This window comes from Aquarana catesbeiana, linkage group LG09 (assembly GCF_042186555.1).
Source record: "Aquarana catesbeiana isolate 2022-GZ linkage group LG09, ASM4218655v1, whole genome shotgun sequence".
NCBI classification, from domain to species: Eukaryota; Metazoa; Chordata; class Amphibia; order Anura; family Ranidae; genus Aquarana; species Aquarana catesbeiana.
Genome location: NC_133332.1, coordinates 68830957 through 68849301, shown reverse-complemented (window position 1 = coordinate 68849301; position 18345 = coordinate 68830957). Strand labels below are relative to the sequence as shown.

General features: G+C 44.8%; 1 protein-coding gene across 5 annotated transcripts in view; it reads left to right on the top strand.

The window, feature by feature from the left end:
- MAP4K1 (mitogen-activated protein kinase kinase kinase kinase 1) overlaps positions 1-18345 on the top strand; it is a 353135-nt gene that overhangs the window by 173474 nt on the left and 161316 nt on the right. The window contains exon 1 of one of the 5 annotated variants that reach the window (XM_073598729.1): positions 3301-3559. The exons of 3 other annotated variants lie outside the window; for them this stretch is intronic. In XM_073598729.1, coding sequence (XP_073454830.1) covers positions 3455-3559 — 105 coding nt within the window. In that variant the 5' untranslated portion in view covers positions 3301-3454. Of the gene's footprint in view, positions 1-3300; positions 3560-18345 lie in introns of those variants that run through there. One more of the 5 variants, XM_073598726.1, reaches the window with a different exon arrangement.

Here is an 18345-nt window from a genome sequence, read left to right as displayed (position 1 = left end):
AAAATCACAACACAATGAATGCAAATGAAAAAGGAACCATTCACCCCATGCCAAAAACACAAAATAAAGTCTTAATAAAATTAAGACATGCTTGATGATGATCTATTTTTCAACCAGACCCAAGTCGCTGACACCCCACATATTACAAAATCGTTTTTGTAGATAGTTTATTGGCTTTTTATTGATCAGGGATGTTCCTTTGTACTTTTCTTTTAATACTCTCTTTTTACAATTCATTGGAATTTATGTTGAAATAAAAGTTCTTATACTTAAAGTGGGTCTTGCATTAAAATGCAGCCTCCTGCTATTTCTAAGACCTCCACTTCTCGGGGAAAAAAATGCTAAGTTTAGATACTGCAGCGGATACTGTGGTATATAAATGTCCAGCAGCGAGACAATTTTAATCATGGATAATAGCCCCAACCAGTGCATGTCTAACATTTATCTTGACTATGAGAGCACTCCAAACTTACAGAAAGGCCCTAAAATAAACTAAAAAAACAATAAACTGGCAAAAGAAGTGAAAACCCCAAAATACCACCATCTGAAACACATGTATCCTTTTGTTAGGGTCCATTCACAACAGGTCTGTTGGGACTACACTAGGCAGCCTTGACCTCTGGAGGGGGTTCAGTGGGAGAGGGGGTTCAGTTCTCCAGAGCTCCCTGAATATGTCCTATCATCTGACTCTACATTGTGCCAAGGGCCCACTATTACCTCTTTGAAGTTACAGGAAAACTGCCTAAATCTACTTGTAGCTTGACCATGAGGTCCTCATTTCTGTGCTATGGTGCTCTGTTCTGACAGCTAGTGGTTCATATTGGTGGATAATGGAATCTGGTACTACTCTTCATGCAAAAATCCAGGTCACAATCCTGTACAATGTCCTTTTGTCTCCTTTGGTCAGTTGACCATGTTCACCGTGCTTTATGCCTATTAGATGAAATTTTCCTGGAAACTGTATATGCCTATGACGTCATAACCTTTAAAACTGTACCTTGCGACACCTCAAATAAATAAACATGGGGACAAGGTGCTTTGGGGTGGGCGGGCAGGCCCTCCCCTCCCTAAAACACCCGCCCCCCCCCCCCATGTTGAGGGGATGTGGCCTGGTATGGTTCAGGAGGGGGGCGCTTGCTCATCCCCCCCCTTTCTGACAAGATTGCATGCTCTGATAAGGGTCTGATATTTTAGTGTGGGGTTCCCCCTCAAGATCCATACCAGACCCAAAGGGCCTGGTATGGATTTGGGGGGGGGGACCCCATGCCGTTTTTGTTTTATGAATTTGGCGTGAGGTTTCATCCATACTAGAACCAAAGGAATTGTTTTGATTGGTGAAAGGACAAGTTGCACTCATCTCAAAGTCGGATCCAAATCGGATACTGTTCATTAAAGTCGGACCAAAGTCGCGGGGGAAAGTCGGATCGAAAGTGGTGCGACTTTCGTGTTGGATCAGTGTGAACAGGGCCTAAAACCTAGAAGCTGGTTGGTTACTATGCACAGCTGCACCAGATTCTGTGTGCACCAGTTTTCATAAATTTTCATAAATTTCCCCCAATGTGTCTAGACTTTCTTCTTCTTTTCTTTGCCTAACCTTATTGGTTGAGTAGTACATTTGGCAACATTTGGCAATACCACACTCATCGCATGATATTTCTAATCGGAGTTACAGAGTTATGAGACTTTTTTGCCTACTACTGTCCATTGTAAAGCCTAGTTTACACTTGTGGTTGGGAGTGGTGAAAACAGATGGTTGAGACACATTTTTTACCGTAACACCCTTCCCAAGCTGCAGAGGCAGCCATAGGGGGATATACACATGACGTGGTAAAGCGTTGCGACGCAACAAAAATTACCATCCCTGTCATGCTTGCTGGGCAGTACAGCCTACTGAACACAACTCATTTAAGTGAATGGGGCTGCCCTGCAACTGTGTGCAGTGTATATGGTTGCAGTTTGGTGGTGAGGGATTTGAGCCTCCTCAAAGCCTGTCAAATCACTGTAGCTCCCTCTACTTTAGGTAGGTGCTAGAAGTAGGATTTTTGTAAGTGCAGGTAAATTTAATCAGGCCTAGCTGTAAGTGTGTTTTGTTTTGATCTGTGTGGGCTGGGAATGGCTCAGTGTAGGCTGGTGACCCACAGACAGCATCATCTTTTGGTTACCTCCCCTCTGCTTCTAGAGGATTCTAGAAGGAAGGAGGGGATGAGTGGTGGGGTTGTCGGGGGTGTCTCAGGAAGCCCTGACCAATTCCCAGCTAGGATTGGCAGGGGGCAGACCTCCTTGATTTACCTAGGGTCAGCCTACCTAGGAGGAGTTGTCGGGTGGAAGAACTGGGAGATGGAGTACTAGCTGTCGTGGCCTTTGAAAAAGCTCCCCAGTCTGGGGAGGGTGACCTTGGGCCTGGAGCTTAGAAGTGGAAGGGACTCTCGTACAAACCACAGGGGTGTCCTGACCAGGAGCAGGAGAGGACAGTGGAAGGTACTGCCAAGCAAAGTCTCCAGGAGGGATCCACCAAGTGTCGGTTAGTGGCAGGCACAGTCAGGAGAGCTGGGAGGCATGCCAGAGCGGACTGGGAGTGTGCAGTCTGAGATGGATGTAGAGCCAGCGGGAAAGACTGTGATGTCATGGGCAGTGGAGACAGGCAGCCAGGAGAGCTGGTAGGACCTGAAGCTTGCTGACTAGGATCTGTAGTCCACCTAGGGCAGCTAGCACCAAGACTTTCTTTTTTTTCTGCTACACTAGAGGGGCCCACGGTCCCTGCCTGCAAAGGGCTGTTGCTGGGGCCTGGCTGAAGCCAGTGTCAGGCCTAACCATGTGCTAGCTGTGCCTAAAGAGTTGTGCTGGAGGAAGAGGAAGGAATAGTCTGCAGCAAGAGTTGTGCTGGAGGAAGAGGAGAGTGTCTAATTTGTCCCAAACTTTGCAAATCTTTCTGGGCATCCCAGAAATTCCCTAACCTCATCCAAGTTCTAATCCCTCAATAAAAAAACACAAAACAAAGCTGATGGACTTGTTCATTGTCAGTGTCTGGAAGTGAATGCCGGGCTGGGCAGGGGGACAGGTGGGCCACAACACTCAGCAGCCCCTATGGGGGTACAGCTACAACACCTTCTGAAGAGGGATCCACCTTTGTTCAGGGGGTTACTGCAAATGTAAGTGAGATCTAACAGTTGTAGATTTTTGTGAAAATTTCAATAAGCAAATTGAAGATAAAAAAAAAAAAAAATACTAGTAGTGTTGTCTGCTTGGAATTTGCATCTTTGCTTTTTTCTCCATTTTGCAATAAATGTTCTTGTGTGTAGCAGTGAACTGCGGACTTGTGTGAGGATGTGACTAGTGAACTGATGGTAACACAAGGCTGCACATTCAGGAAACTGCAGGCTTATCAGCCAATCAACATGCAAAGACGAGCAGTTTCACACTGCCTGCTTCTGTCACTTGCACGCTTTCAGTGTGCATGATGGATGCTCAGAGCAGGCTGACTATTTCCAGTCAAGACCCTCAGGATGTGTTTGAGCTGATAAACCGGCTGGGCAGCGGCAGCTATGGAGAAGTCTTTAAGGTGAGTCAAACACTGGAAGGGGCTTTCTAACAGAAACAAGGTAATCGTGTTCATTCTCTTTAAAAGAGAAGTAATACCTAACTGCTACTGCTCAGTACCTTTTTTATAGAGGCGGTCTGTTTGGTAAACGGTGCAGGAGCTATTTAAAATGTATCTAAATCTAAAAACAAAAATGTAATATATTGCAGTTTACAAATCCTTAGAGGTGGTGGCTGCATTTGTTTTCTTTTTCTTTTTTCTTTTTTATGCTGGAGGAGCATTGTTGTCACTCTAGGACAGGAAATGTGTACTTCCGGGTGCAGGTGTTCTGTAGTCCACAGAGTGACCTGGGACACAATGCTAACTGATGATAGGACAGCAGGGGCAGAGAGCACGTAAAGTTCTTAGAGCACACAATTTTTGGTAGTATCAACTGGCATTTTGTGCAGTTATCAAACAGAAATAAAACACTTTAAGCCTTCATTCACACTGAACGCGGGTTTGAAATCGCGCAAGTTCAGCAGAACTCGCAAAATTTTAAACCCACATTTCAATGCGAGTTCGGAGGCGATTTGAAAGACATCTGTGCGGGTTCATGCACAGATGTCTATTGAAATCTCCCCCGAAGTCCCCAGTGCAGGAACTACTTTTTCACTGCACTGATTGGGACAGTGTCTTTACTGGCAATAGGCTGTGATTTGGAATGCGACTTGACATGTCAGGGGGGAGTAAAGTGATTGCAAGGGGTCTTTTTTTTTTTTTTTATTAAATAACAAACATGTTATACTTACCTCCACTGTGCAGCTCGTTTTGCACAGAGTGGCCCCGAACCTCGTCTTCTGGGGTCCCCCGGAGGCTCTGGCGGCTCCTCCCCACATCAGATAACAACCTAGGAGAAGCACTATCCCGAGAGGGTTACCTTGTGAGAGCACTCCTGAGTCCAGCATTTCTGCCCATAGACACGAATGCCGGATTCGGCCCCTCCCCCGCCCCCCGGCGCTGGCGTCATTGGATTTGATTGACAGCAGCGGGAGCCAATGGCTGCGCTGCTATCAATCTATCCAATCAAGAGCTGGGACCTCGTGAAGAGTGGGAGAGCACGTCACCGCCAACAGAATTACGGGGCTCAGGTAAGTAAAACTGGGGGGCTGGTCACTGCCAGGTGTTTTTTCACCTTAATGCATAGGATGCAAAGGTTTACAACCCCTTTAAGGCTAAATTCACACAGCCGCACGGGTGGTCGCCGGTGAAGCATCTGATTTTCACTAGCAGCTCCAAACACCGCCTGCACACGCTGTAGGGTTGATTTACTAAAACTGGAGAGTGCAAAATCTGGTGCAGTTGTGCATGGTAGCCAATCAGCTTCTAACTTCAGCTTCTTCAATTAACCTTTGACAAAAAAGAAAAAAAAAAAATGGAAGCTGATTGGTTTCTATGCAGAGCTGCACCAGATTTTGCACTCTCTAGTTTTAGTAAATCAACCTCACTGTCTGCAAAAAGCAGCGGCTGTCAGGTTTGTACTTTGTACAGAACAATGGCCGGTCCTGCTGTTGTTTGCATGTGTTCATTTTATATTGTCACTGTGTGGGAACAGTTTTTCATGTTGGCAGCTCCTCGTCGTTTTTTCACATATTTGGTTTGCGTATTAGTATACCCCCATTTTTTCATCTTGTGAATAGATCTTTCGGCTGGCCCTGGACTCAGGCAGTGTATGTCTAAAGTTGGCAATTCTGCAGACTTTTTGGCCACACACAAACTTGCCGCAGCAAACAAGCCATTTCCCGTGTGGCCGTAGCACAGTATTGCTGCGTCCAGAGTCTGTGTTTAGCTACCTCCTGAATGCAGCAAACTATGGGGTTGATTTACTAAACCTGGAGAGTGCAAAATCTGGTAAAGCTCTGCATAGAAACCAATCAGCTTGCAGGTTTTTTTTGTCATAGCTTAATGGAACAAGCTGAAGTTAGAAGCTGATTGGCTACCATGCACAGCTGCACCAGATTTTGCACTCTTCAGTTTTAATCAACCCCACTGTGCCTCTGCTCACCCATCTAAATGTAGCTTTGATGATGTATAAGTGTTTAACGGACCAAAAGGAAGTAAATAAGAGAAGTTACTTGTTCTGGTCTATACACACTTTAGCACAGCAATGCCATGGTCCACCAGCAGTGGAAAATGGTCTAAAGATGACTTTTAAGAGGTAGCAGTAGACGCAGATTTTAACAGGTCATCAAAATGCCAACAAAGTCATTACTTGAGCCCAATTGGCCTGTATTTGGCAGCTCGCCACAAAGACGGGGACCCCCAGGAGAGGCCATTTACCCAAGTTGAAAAATCGAAGTGTAATAGTACAAGGAGAGCACCAAATGAAAAATCCTTAGGAGTCCAAAGTCTTTACTGTTCAGCTTGTTACAACAAGCAGGGCAAAGGAGAGCAATGAGTTTCGGGTTCACACTATCCCCCTTCATCAGGGCAAGGTGAAATGGCAGAACATTAAATGGACTCAAGAGTACTAAGCAGACTGATCTGCAGCCAGAGGATGTTATAAACAACAACCAGTGAGGGTATTTAGGCTGGCCATACATTATACCATTTTTCTTATTCAATTTCCTTTAGATTTACCTTCAACTATGTAGTGCAGGTGCCTGCCTGATTACATAAAAACTGAAAGTGTTTAGATTTAACCTCATATTATATGGTTTTGGTAAAGCTAAAGGAAAATTGTATAATCTATGGCCAGCCTTACAGTAGAAGTAGCAAGCCTCGACTTTTGACTGGGTGCTTTGGGCTTGCACTCTGTTGATTTGCTTTTTTTTCTTATTTAGATGACCAAATGGTTGATGCTCTATGAAGTTTCATGGAAACAATTCATGTTTGTAATTGCATGTTATTTGTACACATAGGCAGAGCATTGCTTCTCTAATATTGTAAATCATATACAGGCATACCCCACTTTTAAGTACACAATGGGGTTTATTTACTAAAGCTGGAAAGTGCAAAATCAGGCTGACTTCTGTATAGAAACCAATGAGCTTCTAACCCCAGCTTGTTCAATTAAGCTTTTGTAATACAACCTGTAAACTCATTGGTTTCTATACAGAAGTGAGCCTTATTTTGCACTTTCCAGCTTTAGTAAATAAACCCCATTGTGTACTTAAAAGTGGGGTATGCCTGTAATTTTCTACTACAGTGCTTTCCACTACACTGATCTCTAAGTTCTTAGAGCTTCCTGAGCAGAGAGCGGGTGACTGTCAATCACCGCCTCTCTGCTCTGCCCCCTCCTCACTCACTAGAGCGCTGTAGCGTAGAGGGGGCGGGAGCGGCCAGCTCAGGCTCTCAGTGGCTCGCTGAGAGGCTGAGCCTGGTGCCAGTCCAGGCATGTAGGCAGATCCCGACTATGTGGTCACAATCCTTCCTGGAGCCTGGACTGGCTCTGTGACATCAGCAGACAGCGGGCTTCAGCCTGCTGTCTGCTGAATATGAGTCACAGGAGTGCAAAATGAGCTGCACTCCTGTGATCCACAGGAGAAGTGCAGCCAAATTAATTTTGGCTGTACTTCTGCTTTAATAATTCTTTCTACTCCTGTTTTTTTTTTTTTTAAATATAGAATATGTTCATAGTATCCTGTTAAAATCCTTTATGGCACCACTTGCACAGGCACTTTCCTATGCTGTGAATCCCAGTGGCAGGGACAGACACGAATGGCTGAAGCCGCCGACAGCCTGTCATTGCAGTGTATCAGCTTGTGGCTGCTGCTATCTGCATGCAGCCTCATTGACTCAAAGTCTTGTATTGATTGCATTTTTACTGTAGTATCTGTGTTAACACATGTATAGTAAGTGTTATTCCTGGTGCTACTTCCTATTCTTCACACAAAATACAGACACCCGCACTACTTGTTTTGGCACATGTACAGTGTTGGTTTTTTATACAGGGACATTATATTGCATCAGCTGACTGCCATGTCTTTTATGGCAAGTGAACTCCAACCTTCCCTTCAGTCTTGCACAGATATACAAGCGCTTCTCCTGTACTGAAACAGCTTGCCCTGATTTAACTGCACACTATGAGCTTGTCACAGTGTGCATTAGAAGCTGCAGCAAGCAGACAGAGTCTGCATCTTTTGCTGGCTGGAAGACAGCAACATGTAGCCCTCTCCTTCTCAGCCTTACTGGCCCACCCTTTCCATTTATTGGATTTCACTTTTTCCAGTCGTGAAGGGTCACCTTTGTAGTGAGCTTGTGGATGCAAATGCAGCCTTCCTAGGAAAGCCCACTGTCGCAAACTGACATTCACATTAAAGTTATTCTAAAGGCTAAATTAAAAAAAAATAGCAAACATGTTTTACTTACCTTACCAATGGTTATGCACAGAGCAGCCCTGACCCTCCTGTTCTTGGGTCCCCTGCCAGCTCTTCTGGCTCCTACCCCCCCCGCCAAGTGCCCACCATAGCAATCTGCTTGCTATAGGGGCTCCCATTCATGCTTGCACTCGAGCCTGCTTTGTGTGTCCCTAAGGCCCCACCACCGGCTCCCTCCTCACTGGCTGTGATTGACAGCAGTGGGAGCCAATGTCTTCCACTGCTGTCTCTGAACCAATTAGAAGTGGGAGAGCCGAGAGAGCCTCTGCTTTCATGCACATTGCTGGATCAATATCGGGCTCAGGTAAGTATAAGGGGAGGGTGGGGGTGAGCTGCATGCAGAAGATTTTTTTACCTTTAATGCATATAATGCATTAAGGTAAAAAAACACCTTCTGCCTTTAGAACCACTTTAATAGCTACATTATACCTCCCAGGAGCCAGCTAACTGCTTGCATGAGGGCTGAGGCATCCTGAGAGAAGCACTGAGGTAGGTTGTTGTTTTCAGGAGTACAGTGTACAGTAGAGCTGCACGATTCTGGCTAAAATGAGAATCACAATTTTTTTTCTTAGAATAAAGATCACAATTCTCTCACGATTCTCGCAATGTAACATCATCTTTCACATTTTACAAAAAAATTGGGTTAACTTTACTGTTTAGTTTATTTTTTTAATTAATTGAAGTGTGTTGTTTCCCAAAAAATTGCGTTCGAAAGACCGCTGCGCAAATACATTGTGACATAAAATATTGCAACAATCGTCATTTTATTCCCTAGGGTCTCTGCTAAAAATATATATATAATGTTTGGGGGTTCCAAGTAATTTTCAAGCAAAAAATACAGATTTTAACTTTGTGAGAAGCAAGTGCCAGAAGGTTTAGTCTTGAAGTAGTTAAACTTTCCTCATTTACACACCAAAGTTAATTCCTTTGATCTAAGAATGAAATGTTAGAATGTTTCTAGTTATCTACTAGCTGACAATGTTATGAAAAACTTGGCAGGCTGCCTGGTTTTCTTCTTTTGACAGCTGAGTGAGCAGAGAACTCTCTACACTTGTTACATGAATGAATCGGGAAATTCGTGAGGGGGGTTGAATCGAGATCACGATTTTTTAATGATTAATCATACAGCTCTAATGTACAGCACCCTGCCAGCCCTTCCCACTAGCTGTAATCTGCCTGCATTGCATAGAGAAACACAGAAACCCAGTGATGAGGAGTCCAAAATTAGTCATGTAATGAAAATGCAACGGTTTTATTTAAAAATATCACTGGTGTGTTAATGAGGTTTGGAAAGGAGGTACTGGGGAGTGCAAAATATAAGCATATTAAACTTCAGCTGTTAAGGCCTTGTTTATACCTGTGTGGGCCATTATTGTGCATTATGTTAAGACTGTCCCCTTGTTTTAATGACTAGTGCACCACAGCATACCTAAAATCTACACAGGAGCCTTTTTTTTCCAATGTAGCACAACACAACGCACAGTAGTGTGTTACACTGTATCATGGTGCACTGCAACTCATCTGTGTTTAGTGTGTTGGGGTTCCATTCAAACGGAATGGCAGTGAACAATAGTACATCGATTAAAATGTTTTAACACCACGCTTATGTGTGAGGCCTGCCTAAAGAGCACACGACTTCAATAATGCGAGAGCTTGATCTTTTAGTTGCCTGCAACTAATAAAAGAATAAACCAAGTAAAAAATCGAAATAACTATATAGATGACTAGGGTCACAATTACAAACGCAATATGCCTGTGTCATGGCAGGCTATGAGTTGTAGTTTCACAACAGTTAAAGGCACAGGTAAACAATCCCTAATGTAAACTAACCATAGTTAATGCACTCCTATACATTAATGCTTTTGCTGCATACCTCCCAATTTTCTGAGACAGTATGGAAGGGACATATACAAAATACAGACCCACCTATGACCATGCAGATGTAGCACCCTCTAGTGTGTGCTAGAAGTTAGAGTAGGTAAAACATAGTTTAGCTCAGGGCTAAGTCTGAGCTATGGAATCTGGGTCAGGGTTTACTGAAGTTCAGGATTGGGTGACTCATCCTGGCAGCTCTCTGGTGCCTACCCCTGGTCTAGAAGATTGGAGAATCTTCTAGAATTAGTGGGTGGCAATTAGGAGGAGCTGCCTTGAATATTTATGGAGCCTCAGCCAATCCTCAGAGGTAGGCTGGCAGGGGGCTGAGACCACTCCATAAATAGACATGGGCCATGCCAGCAAGGGAGTCGGGTGGAAGATGGAGATACAGTGTTGAAGAGTCTGTCAGTAGGTCCTTGAGCCGAACCCTCTAGTCCGGGTGGGGGTGTCCTGCTTCGGCCCGGGGTTTGGGTGCTGGAAGGATCCTGCCGTAACATACAGGTGGAAGTCCTTCCTAGAGGCACGGGAACAAGCGAGGACAGAGTGAGCAATCGGCACTGTTGGGGACTGAAAAGGGGGGAGACTACCACATATAGCCAGTCTTCCTGAAGACAGCTGTGTGCTTAAGTCTTCATCCTGAGAGATCTCCTGAGAGTCAGCATGGTGGGCTGGTGAAGAATCAGTCTGGAGGACTGGTGTGGAAAGTTAGCCCGGAGGGCTAGTGAAAGTGGCAGCTGCAACCAGGTGGGTTTGCGGTGCCTAAAGAGGTGGTGCTGGGATCAGTGGCCACAGAGGAAGAGTTACAAGCTGTTTCACTACACTGTGCTAAACAAAAAGGGGCTACAGGTTCCTGCCTGTAAAGGGCCATTGCTAATCTGACTGGGAGCCTGTCAGATCAACTAAAAGTGATTCAACTGGAGCAAGCAAGTGCTGTACAGGAAGAAGGTGAAGGAGAATGTATATAGATTATATATAGGAAGAGGTCCCTGAAGTTTTGCTGAAAGTTTTTCTGAAGTTAAGTAGGCATCCCATAACCTCCCATCCCTATCCAAGTTATCAACCCTGAATAAATAACAAAATGAAAAGTCACTGACTGTTCTCTGACACTGGGGTGCTTGTGAACATTTGGTGTGCCTGGTTGTGCAGGAGTGAGGGATCCAAATTCCCTACGGGGGTGTGCTACACAGAATTGGAAAATTGTGTTGGCAGACCCTTTTTGTGCTTTGACAGATATCTACAATCATGGTCAATATAAGACAAAATATACAAATCACGATCCATAGGGTTTTTTTTTCCAATACTAGCATTTACAATTGTGCAATAAATTAGGGGTGTGGCATTACCTTTAGAGCATTGTTTTTAGTAGTTAAAGTGACTCTGTTTAAACATCTATTCTACCTTTTACCATTTTCCTTTTTTATGCTGCTGTGATCTGACTTTCTGTTGGAGGGCAGCTACATTCATTCTCTATAGTCCCACTGTATGTAGGAATGTATCCATCCGCTCTTGCTCGCTCCCAAGATGAGCTATGGACTATGGGATTTGTAGTGCATATAGACCACAAATTAAGTGAGCTGTTCCTTTCAAACTGAATTTAATGGAAAAGGTGAGGTTCAGGACTTCATGGAGGCAAAGAAACTCCAATAAAAAAGGATTTAATTAAATTTATTATTTTTACAAGGCCATTAAAGAGACCACATGATATCCTTATTTGGCAAAAAATAATCCATACACATCCACTACTTAAAGTGTACCTTCACCCTAACTGTGAATTTGTCCTCCCCTGCCTCCTTTCTCCCCTCTTAGCAATGGACACTCGCATATGTGCAAAGACCACTAATAGGGAATCTAGAAACCTTACCTGTCTTTACGCATGCGCCCTGTGCAGATGATGCGCTGATAGGCTCTGCCTGGACCTCTAAGGCCAGGCAGAGCCTGTGGGCGCATCTGCGCACACATCGTATTGACGGTACCTGGGGGTGCAGAGCCACTGAACGAGGAGGACTAAAGATCCACTTTAATAGCCCTGTAACATATATTTCATTATATAATTTCTTACTGTGCTTTTCTGCCTCCTTGTAATGTCCTCCATGAACTCCCAAAGTTCTCCTAACTTCCTTTAGGAGTAAGCAGTTGCGGTCATGTGCACTGCTCTATGTACACTACAAATCCCATAGTCCATAGTTTATTTTGAGAGTGAGCAAGAGAGGGGAGCTATGGAGGACAAATGTAGGTGCCCTCTAACAGGAAGTTGGATCACAGCAACAAAAAGGGGCATTTGAAGATTTGGAGGATGCTGAGAGCAATAGAAGGGAACATTTGCGTTAAAAAGGATCTTCAGCCCATAGCTCCCAACTGTCCCTGAATTTGAGGGACTGTCCCTGATTTGGAGCAATGTCCCTCTGTCCCTCATTCCTCCTCATTTGTCCCTCATTTTGGTCTGATCTATATAGTTGTATATAAATAGCACTTTTTATCTATCAAAGTGTTTCCCAGTGCTAAACCTTATCTTATATAGAAATCTGATTTCTAAATTGCTACATTTGTAAATTCCAAAAGCCGATATAAAGGAATAGTAGTGGTAAAAAGCACTTGTGGGTTTAACCAATCTTGTTTTTTTGCACAATTCTACTTTAAAGGGGCGTGGCAAGCATGTGTCCTATGCCTGCATACTTTTGCTGATAGGTGTCCCTCATTCCCATCTCAAAAAGTTGGGAGGTATGTCAGCCTCTAGAAAAGAAAGTAAAAGTTAGTAGCCACAAATACTGTAGCTGCTATTTACTAAAAGGGCATTTTCCTGTCCAGGGATCCGGCGCCATCCTTACCCGGGCTGGTTCTTTGCCAGTCTTCGCGGACCCGGCACTGGCATGTTTAGTGTGGGAAGCCGGCTGTGACTCCTTGAGGCTTCACAAGTTGCTTTCATGGGCTTTGTGAAGGGTCCTGCAAGCCTGCTGAGACCTCTGACCCAAGAGGGTGGTGGGGGGAGGAAGAATTTCTGGTGGAATCGCCTAGGCTATTCCAGCGAAAGTGGGAGCAGGTACCTGCCAAAACTAGGTATCCATTCCCCTCCCAAAAAATAAACATCCAGTTATGTTGTGGGGGATTCTTAAAAGCAGAGCTTCTTGTTTAGGGTGAAGTTGCACTTAAAGAATACATACTTGGATAGAATTTTTTTTTATACCAGAGTTTAGTGTCACTTTAAGTAATGGGTGTGTAAGGATTATTTTTGGAGAATAAGGATATTGTTCAGTGTCACTATAAATAGTTCAATATCCTCTATAGATCTCTACATCATGGAATAAACCATTCTACAACATGTATAATAAATAAAGATTTATATATATATATTACAAAAAATAGTGATGAAAAGAGGAACAGAGGGTCCTGGTTCTGCAATAGGGACTGACCCTGAAGAAGTGATTTGGGATCTGTGTCTTTGCTCTCCTACCACTCTTAACTGTCTTACATTCTAGTTCTAGTTTTGTTTACAACAAGCAGTGGTTAATATGCCTCAAAGGACACTTGATCAGGCTGGCTGACCACAGTGATGTCATCTAGCGGGAACGGGTGTATTAGTGTTCTGCTCTAATGTTCGGGCCACCTGCTAACTACAAGGTTCCCCTCCCCATTATGCATGCTGTGTTTTGTGGCTTCCTGTGCTGTGCATGTCGCAGGTGCATACAGCAGCCTTTTTGGCTTCCTGTAACAGTGCGTAAGTTTTGTGTCTTCTGACACTTTTTCTCAGAGTAAATATCACTGGACAGGGCTTAAAGTCCAGGCCTGCAGTTTCTGTTTCAGTAATCTGTTTGCAAAACAATGCAAAATCTCCAGATCTACATAAATGGTAGCATTGGGGGAGATTTAATAAAACTGGTGGACACAGAATCTGGTGTAGCTGTGCATAGTAATCAATCCGCTTTTAACTTCAGCTTGTTCAAATAAGATTTGACAATAAGGTCCCCCTTCACACTGACAAGCTGATCGGGTCCTCCTGTCAGTTTTTGCAGACAGACCCGATCAGACCATCCATAGCTCTCTATGGAGCAGCGGATGTCAGCAGACGTGTCCACTGACACCAGCCGGCATCCAATCTGGTCTGCAAGAAAACAGATGGATGGGGATTCTTTCCCCATCTGTCCAGCAGATCGGATGACAGTCAGATGGAAATGGACAGGCGGTCTGTTTCCATCTGACCACCTTATAGAGAAGAGTGGGCTGTGTCCGCTCTGCATAGTGGAGTGGACACGGACCTGTCATCCGCCTGCTCAGCGGGGATCAGCAGACAGGTCCCTCGCTGAGCAGGTGGATCCGCTTGGCGGAGTCCGCCTCGTCTGCAAGGGACCTAAGACCTGGTTCACATTGATGCTACTTTGAAATCGTGCTACTTCACTTGAAGTAGCACGATTTCAAAGTAGCAGGTTAGCGCGATTTCAGGTGCTACTTGAAATACAACTGTGCGGATTCATGCGCAGATGTCTATTGAAATCGCACCTGAAATCGGCAAAAGTAGGCGTCACACCAATTGGAAACGGTGCCATTGCTGGCAATAGGCTGCAACTTGTCATGCGATTTGACCTGTCAAATCGCATGAGAAATCGCTCCAATGTGAACGAGCGCTAAAACCTAGAAGCTGATTGGTTACTATGCACAGCTGCACCAGATTATGTGTGCACCACTTTTTCTACACAAGTCATATTGTAATTTAAAGCTGCTCTTCACCATCCCCCACTTTTTTTTTAATCCCTACTTACCTGATGCTGTGTTCTCCACATTTCAGATACTCACTCACTCAGATCCAGTGTTGTCCTGCTGAGATCTTCTTCTTCTGTGCCTCCACTTGGCCATGCACCCCCATCTTCTTTTGTGTGACCTTATCTGGAGGCTGCCCACTCTTCTGGGTTCAGCCAGCGGCAGCCCGTCCATTGGGGGGCGCAGGGACGCCGCCCCCCTAATCCATGTGCCCGGCCCCTAATTTACATGCAGGGCGCTGGATGCATGGGTTTCAATATTTTTTTTTTGAAGCACATGATTAGAGCCCGAGGCTCTAATTGGGTGGGCTCGGGGCCCAGGGAGTCCACCCATTTGTGTGACATTAGTGAATTAATATTCACTAATGTCTTCCTGCTTCTCCCCCCAGCCAATTAGGAAGCGGGTCCTGAGACCCGATTGGTCAGGGAGTCTTAGGACTCCTGGCCAATCGGGTCTCAGGTCCCACTTCCTGTTTTATTGGGAGGAGAGGTAAAGCCTGTTCAACCAGGAGGAGAAGAAGCAACAGCCCCAGCTCTTCCCTCGGCAAGCTGGAGCAAGAAGCAGCATCGGCCTCCCAAGGTAAGGCCACTGATCGCCACCATCCGTCTCCCGCTGGGGGGAGGAGCACGGATCACCGTCGTCTGTCTCCCACAAGGGGGGGCACAGATCGCTCCCGTTTGTCTCCCATTGGGGGGGCAGGTTTGTTTGACGCCCGCCCCCCAAAATATTGAGCACCAGCCGCCACTGGCCAGCGGGCCTCCTGATAACACACTGGTAGACCCCTGCCCCTCATCCTTTTCTGAATGAAGGACTTTGCCTCCTGGAACATTTGATCAGCGTTGCCAACTGTCAGTATTTTTACTGGCAGTCAGTAGAAAACTTTCACTTTTCTCCTGCTAATAAATGCTAGTGACAGGGAAACGTTGCCAGTAAAAAATATGGCTGTGACGCTCAATCCAAGTGCCTGCTACAGTGTGTTCGGGTGGGCTACAGTGTGAGCGTGTCACGTGATGTCATGGTGCAAGGGAGCCGAGTGTGCGGGTTTGCGAGCCGAAAGCAAGGCAAGCCAGGAGTGGGACTGTCAGTGTTGTTTGGACTGGAGTGAACTGAAGGGACCACCTGACGTGGAAACAAACTGTCACTGTGACTCAGGAGGTGACGTGTCGGTGAGATGTCATCATCTGTGCTGCTGCACACTGCTGTCAGTGTCACTGTGAGAATTAATTTTTTTTTGTGTGCCTCTCATTCTAATTTCTTGCCCTCCAAAGTTCTATCCCTGAGCTACTTTACTATATCAAAAATAAGAAATGTTTTTTGCCTTAATATCTACCTTAAATCACATTGCTAATTGCATATTGTACCTGTTTGTAGCTTAAATACTGAAATTTGCACTTAAAACTATAATTTTGTAACTTTTGGAAATGCCAGTAAAAACGTGGCTGTGCCAGTAAATTTAGGGTGTTGTGTCAGTAAATTTTCAATCTGGTAGGTTGGCAACATTGCATGTTATGTGCATTTTCCCGGAGACAAAGGAAACACAAGCACATCATTCGCCTAGGCAAGTGAAGTGCATTGAGGGTTTGACAGAAACATTTTATTAAAAAAATAAACAAAAAAAATAGCGATATTTGTGTAGCTAAGAGAACTTTCTTTTCAGGGTAAAGATCTGCTTTAACGTCATTAAAAATTACCTTTCTATTCCAATTTGCAGCATGGTAATTTTTTGTACAATTCAATGCCATATGGCAACCTGGAGGTGTTACATAAACTGTTGGTATACAGAACGCTTCCAAAAATGTAATTTCCTGCTTGTTTGATTGGCTCACAGATTTTCCAAGAAGTCTGCACTAAGATACAAGTCAGATATTAGGCATTCCCTGCAAAAGAAATTTTATTTTGGTAAGATACTCCCTAAGGCTAGGTTCACACCTATGCAGGTTGCAGTTGATCTGTTTTCCCATCACATGAGAGGCCTACCCCGGGGTGGGTTGTTCTGGGCTATGATAGGCACCTTGTACAGGGTCACTTTTACTACACATGGGGTACCCTTTACTGTGTGATGTTTTCATCAATGCTTTGGGACAAGGCCAAGGCTACCGTGAGGGAATACTTAACCCTAAGACAGGGCCTCTGCTTTTAGAGATCAACTTACACCATGTACACTTGCACTGTAACTGTTCTATGGTTAATTCTTGAGTCCTCGTGTTAATGTACAGCTTCTCCATAACTTGCATTTAGGATGGACACACTGAGCCCTGTCCACATCCACCTGTATACAGCTTATCAGTCACAGTAATGGTATGGAATTTCGTTGTGTACATAGCACAGGCTCCAAGCGTGCACTCAACTTCACTTAACTCTTTCGTACCTGGGCACAGGCTGGGGAACCTCTGTGGCGTGAGTCTGCTCCTGTTGCTATGGGAGATGGACCGCTCACGGAAAGAGTGCCAACAACTCCCTCCTGCAAGAGGCTATCCCACCTATCTCAGGCACATGCATAACGACAGGCTACTGTTAAACCTCTGTTACCCTAGGTAACCACTTGTGTCTTCACACTACTCCACTCCACACCAATGTCTTCATACCCCAATGTGTTTAAGACCCATTGCAAGTCACTTGCATTACACCCCTTTTAGTAACTTCAGACCATTCGGGACAACGGTTCAAATTTTTTACTTATAAAAGGGCAAAAAGGCAATGACAGAGTCCAATATTGAAAGGCGTAATTTTTCCCTAATTCCCTAACTCTAACTACAAGCTGTGTGCTGCCCTTGGCATACCTGCAAAGGTAGAGTGCGTGTAATACAGAGTCCATCAGAAGCATTCATTTAGAGCTGGTGTCTTTGGGGCGAACCCCAGGTTCTCTTGACTTTATCTCTAGGCAGTGGTAAGAGACATTCTTTTGTTCCTTATGGCTGTCATTCTCTGCCTCATTCCCTTATGGACATCGGACCTGATTTGGGCCCTGGGGCTCTTATAGCCAACAATGCAGACGAGCTGAAGGCCACTATAAAAGCAACCTGGGCTTCCATACCACCTCTGTAGTGCCACAGGCTGATCACCTCCATGCCACACTTCATTGATGCAGTAATTCATGCAAAAGGAGCCCCGACCAAGTATTGAGTGCATACTATACTGTACATGGAGCAAAGAAAGTTCCTAAAGCGCTAGGATCCGGGATAAATTGTCTCAGGTAAGGTATGGCATGTAATGTAACTGTATTCCACTGAAAGACACACCAATTCCATAAAAACAACCATAACATTTATTGAAGGTAGAACATGAAGAGTGGCTTGGCCCAATTCAAGTGTCAGAGGTATGCAACCAACAGTAGCTAACTGCTTACTTGAATCCACTGGGAGGGGTCTGGGATGTGTCTGGAAGATGACAGCCTCGGTGATACTGTAAGGCAGTTGGAATGGACAATGATCACCCAGCGACCGGGAGGAAGCTGATGTAACCAGCTTGACACTGATGAAACCAGGAGCGGTGGCTACTGTTTGTTGCATACCTCTGACACTTGAATTGGGCCAAGCCACTCATCATTTTCTACCTTCAGTAAATGTTACGGTTGTTTTTATGGAATTGGTGTGTCTTTCAGTGGAATACAGTTCCATTACATGCCATACCTTGCTTGAGACAATTTATTCCAGATTCTAGCGCTTTAGGAACTTTCTTTGCTGCTTGTTTATGTTACTTCCTCCCAGGAGTATTTTCCCAGCTGCTGCGATCCATGGGGCTGACAAAAACAGTTTTTCAGCAGGCGCCTGATCATCTTTTGTGGCTTTTTTTTTTTACTGTATATGGACATACTTTTCAGTAAGC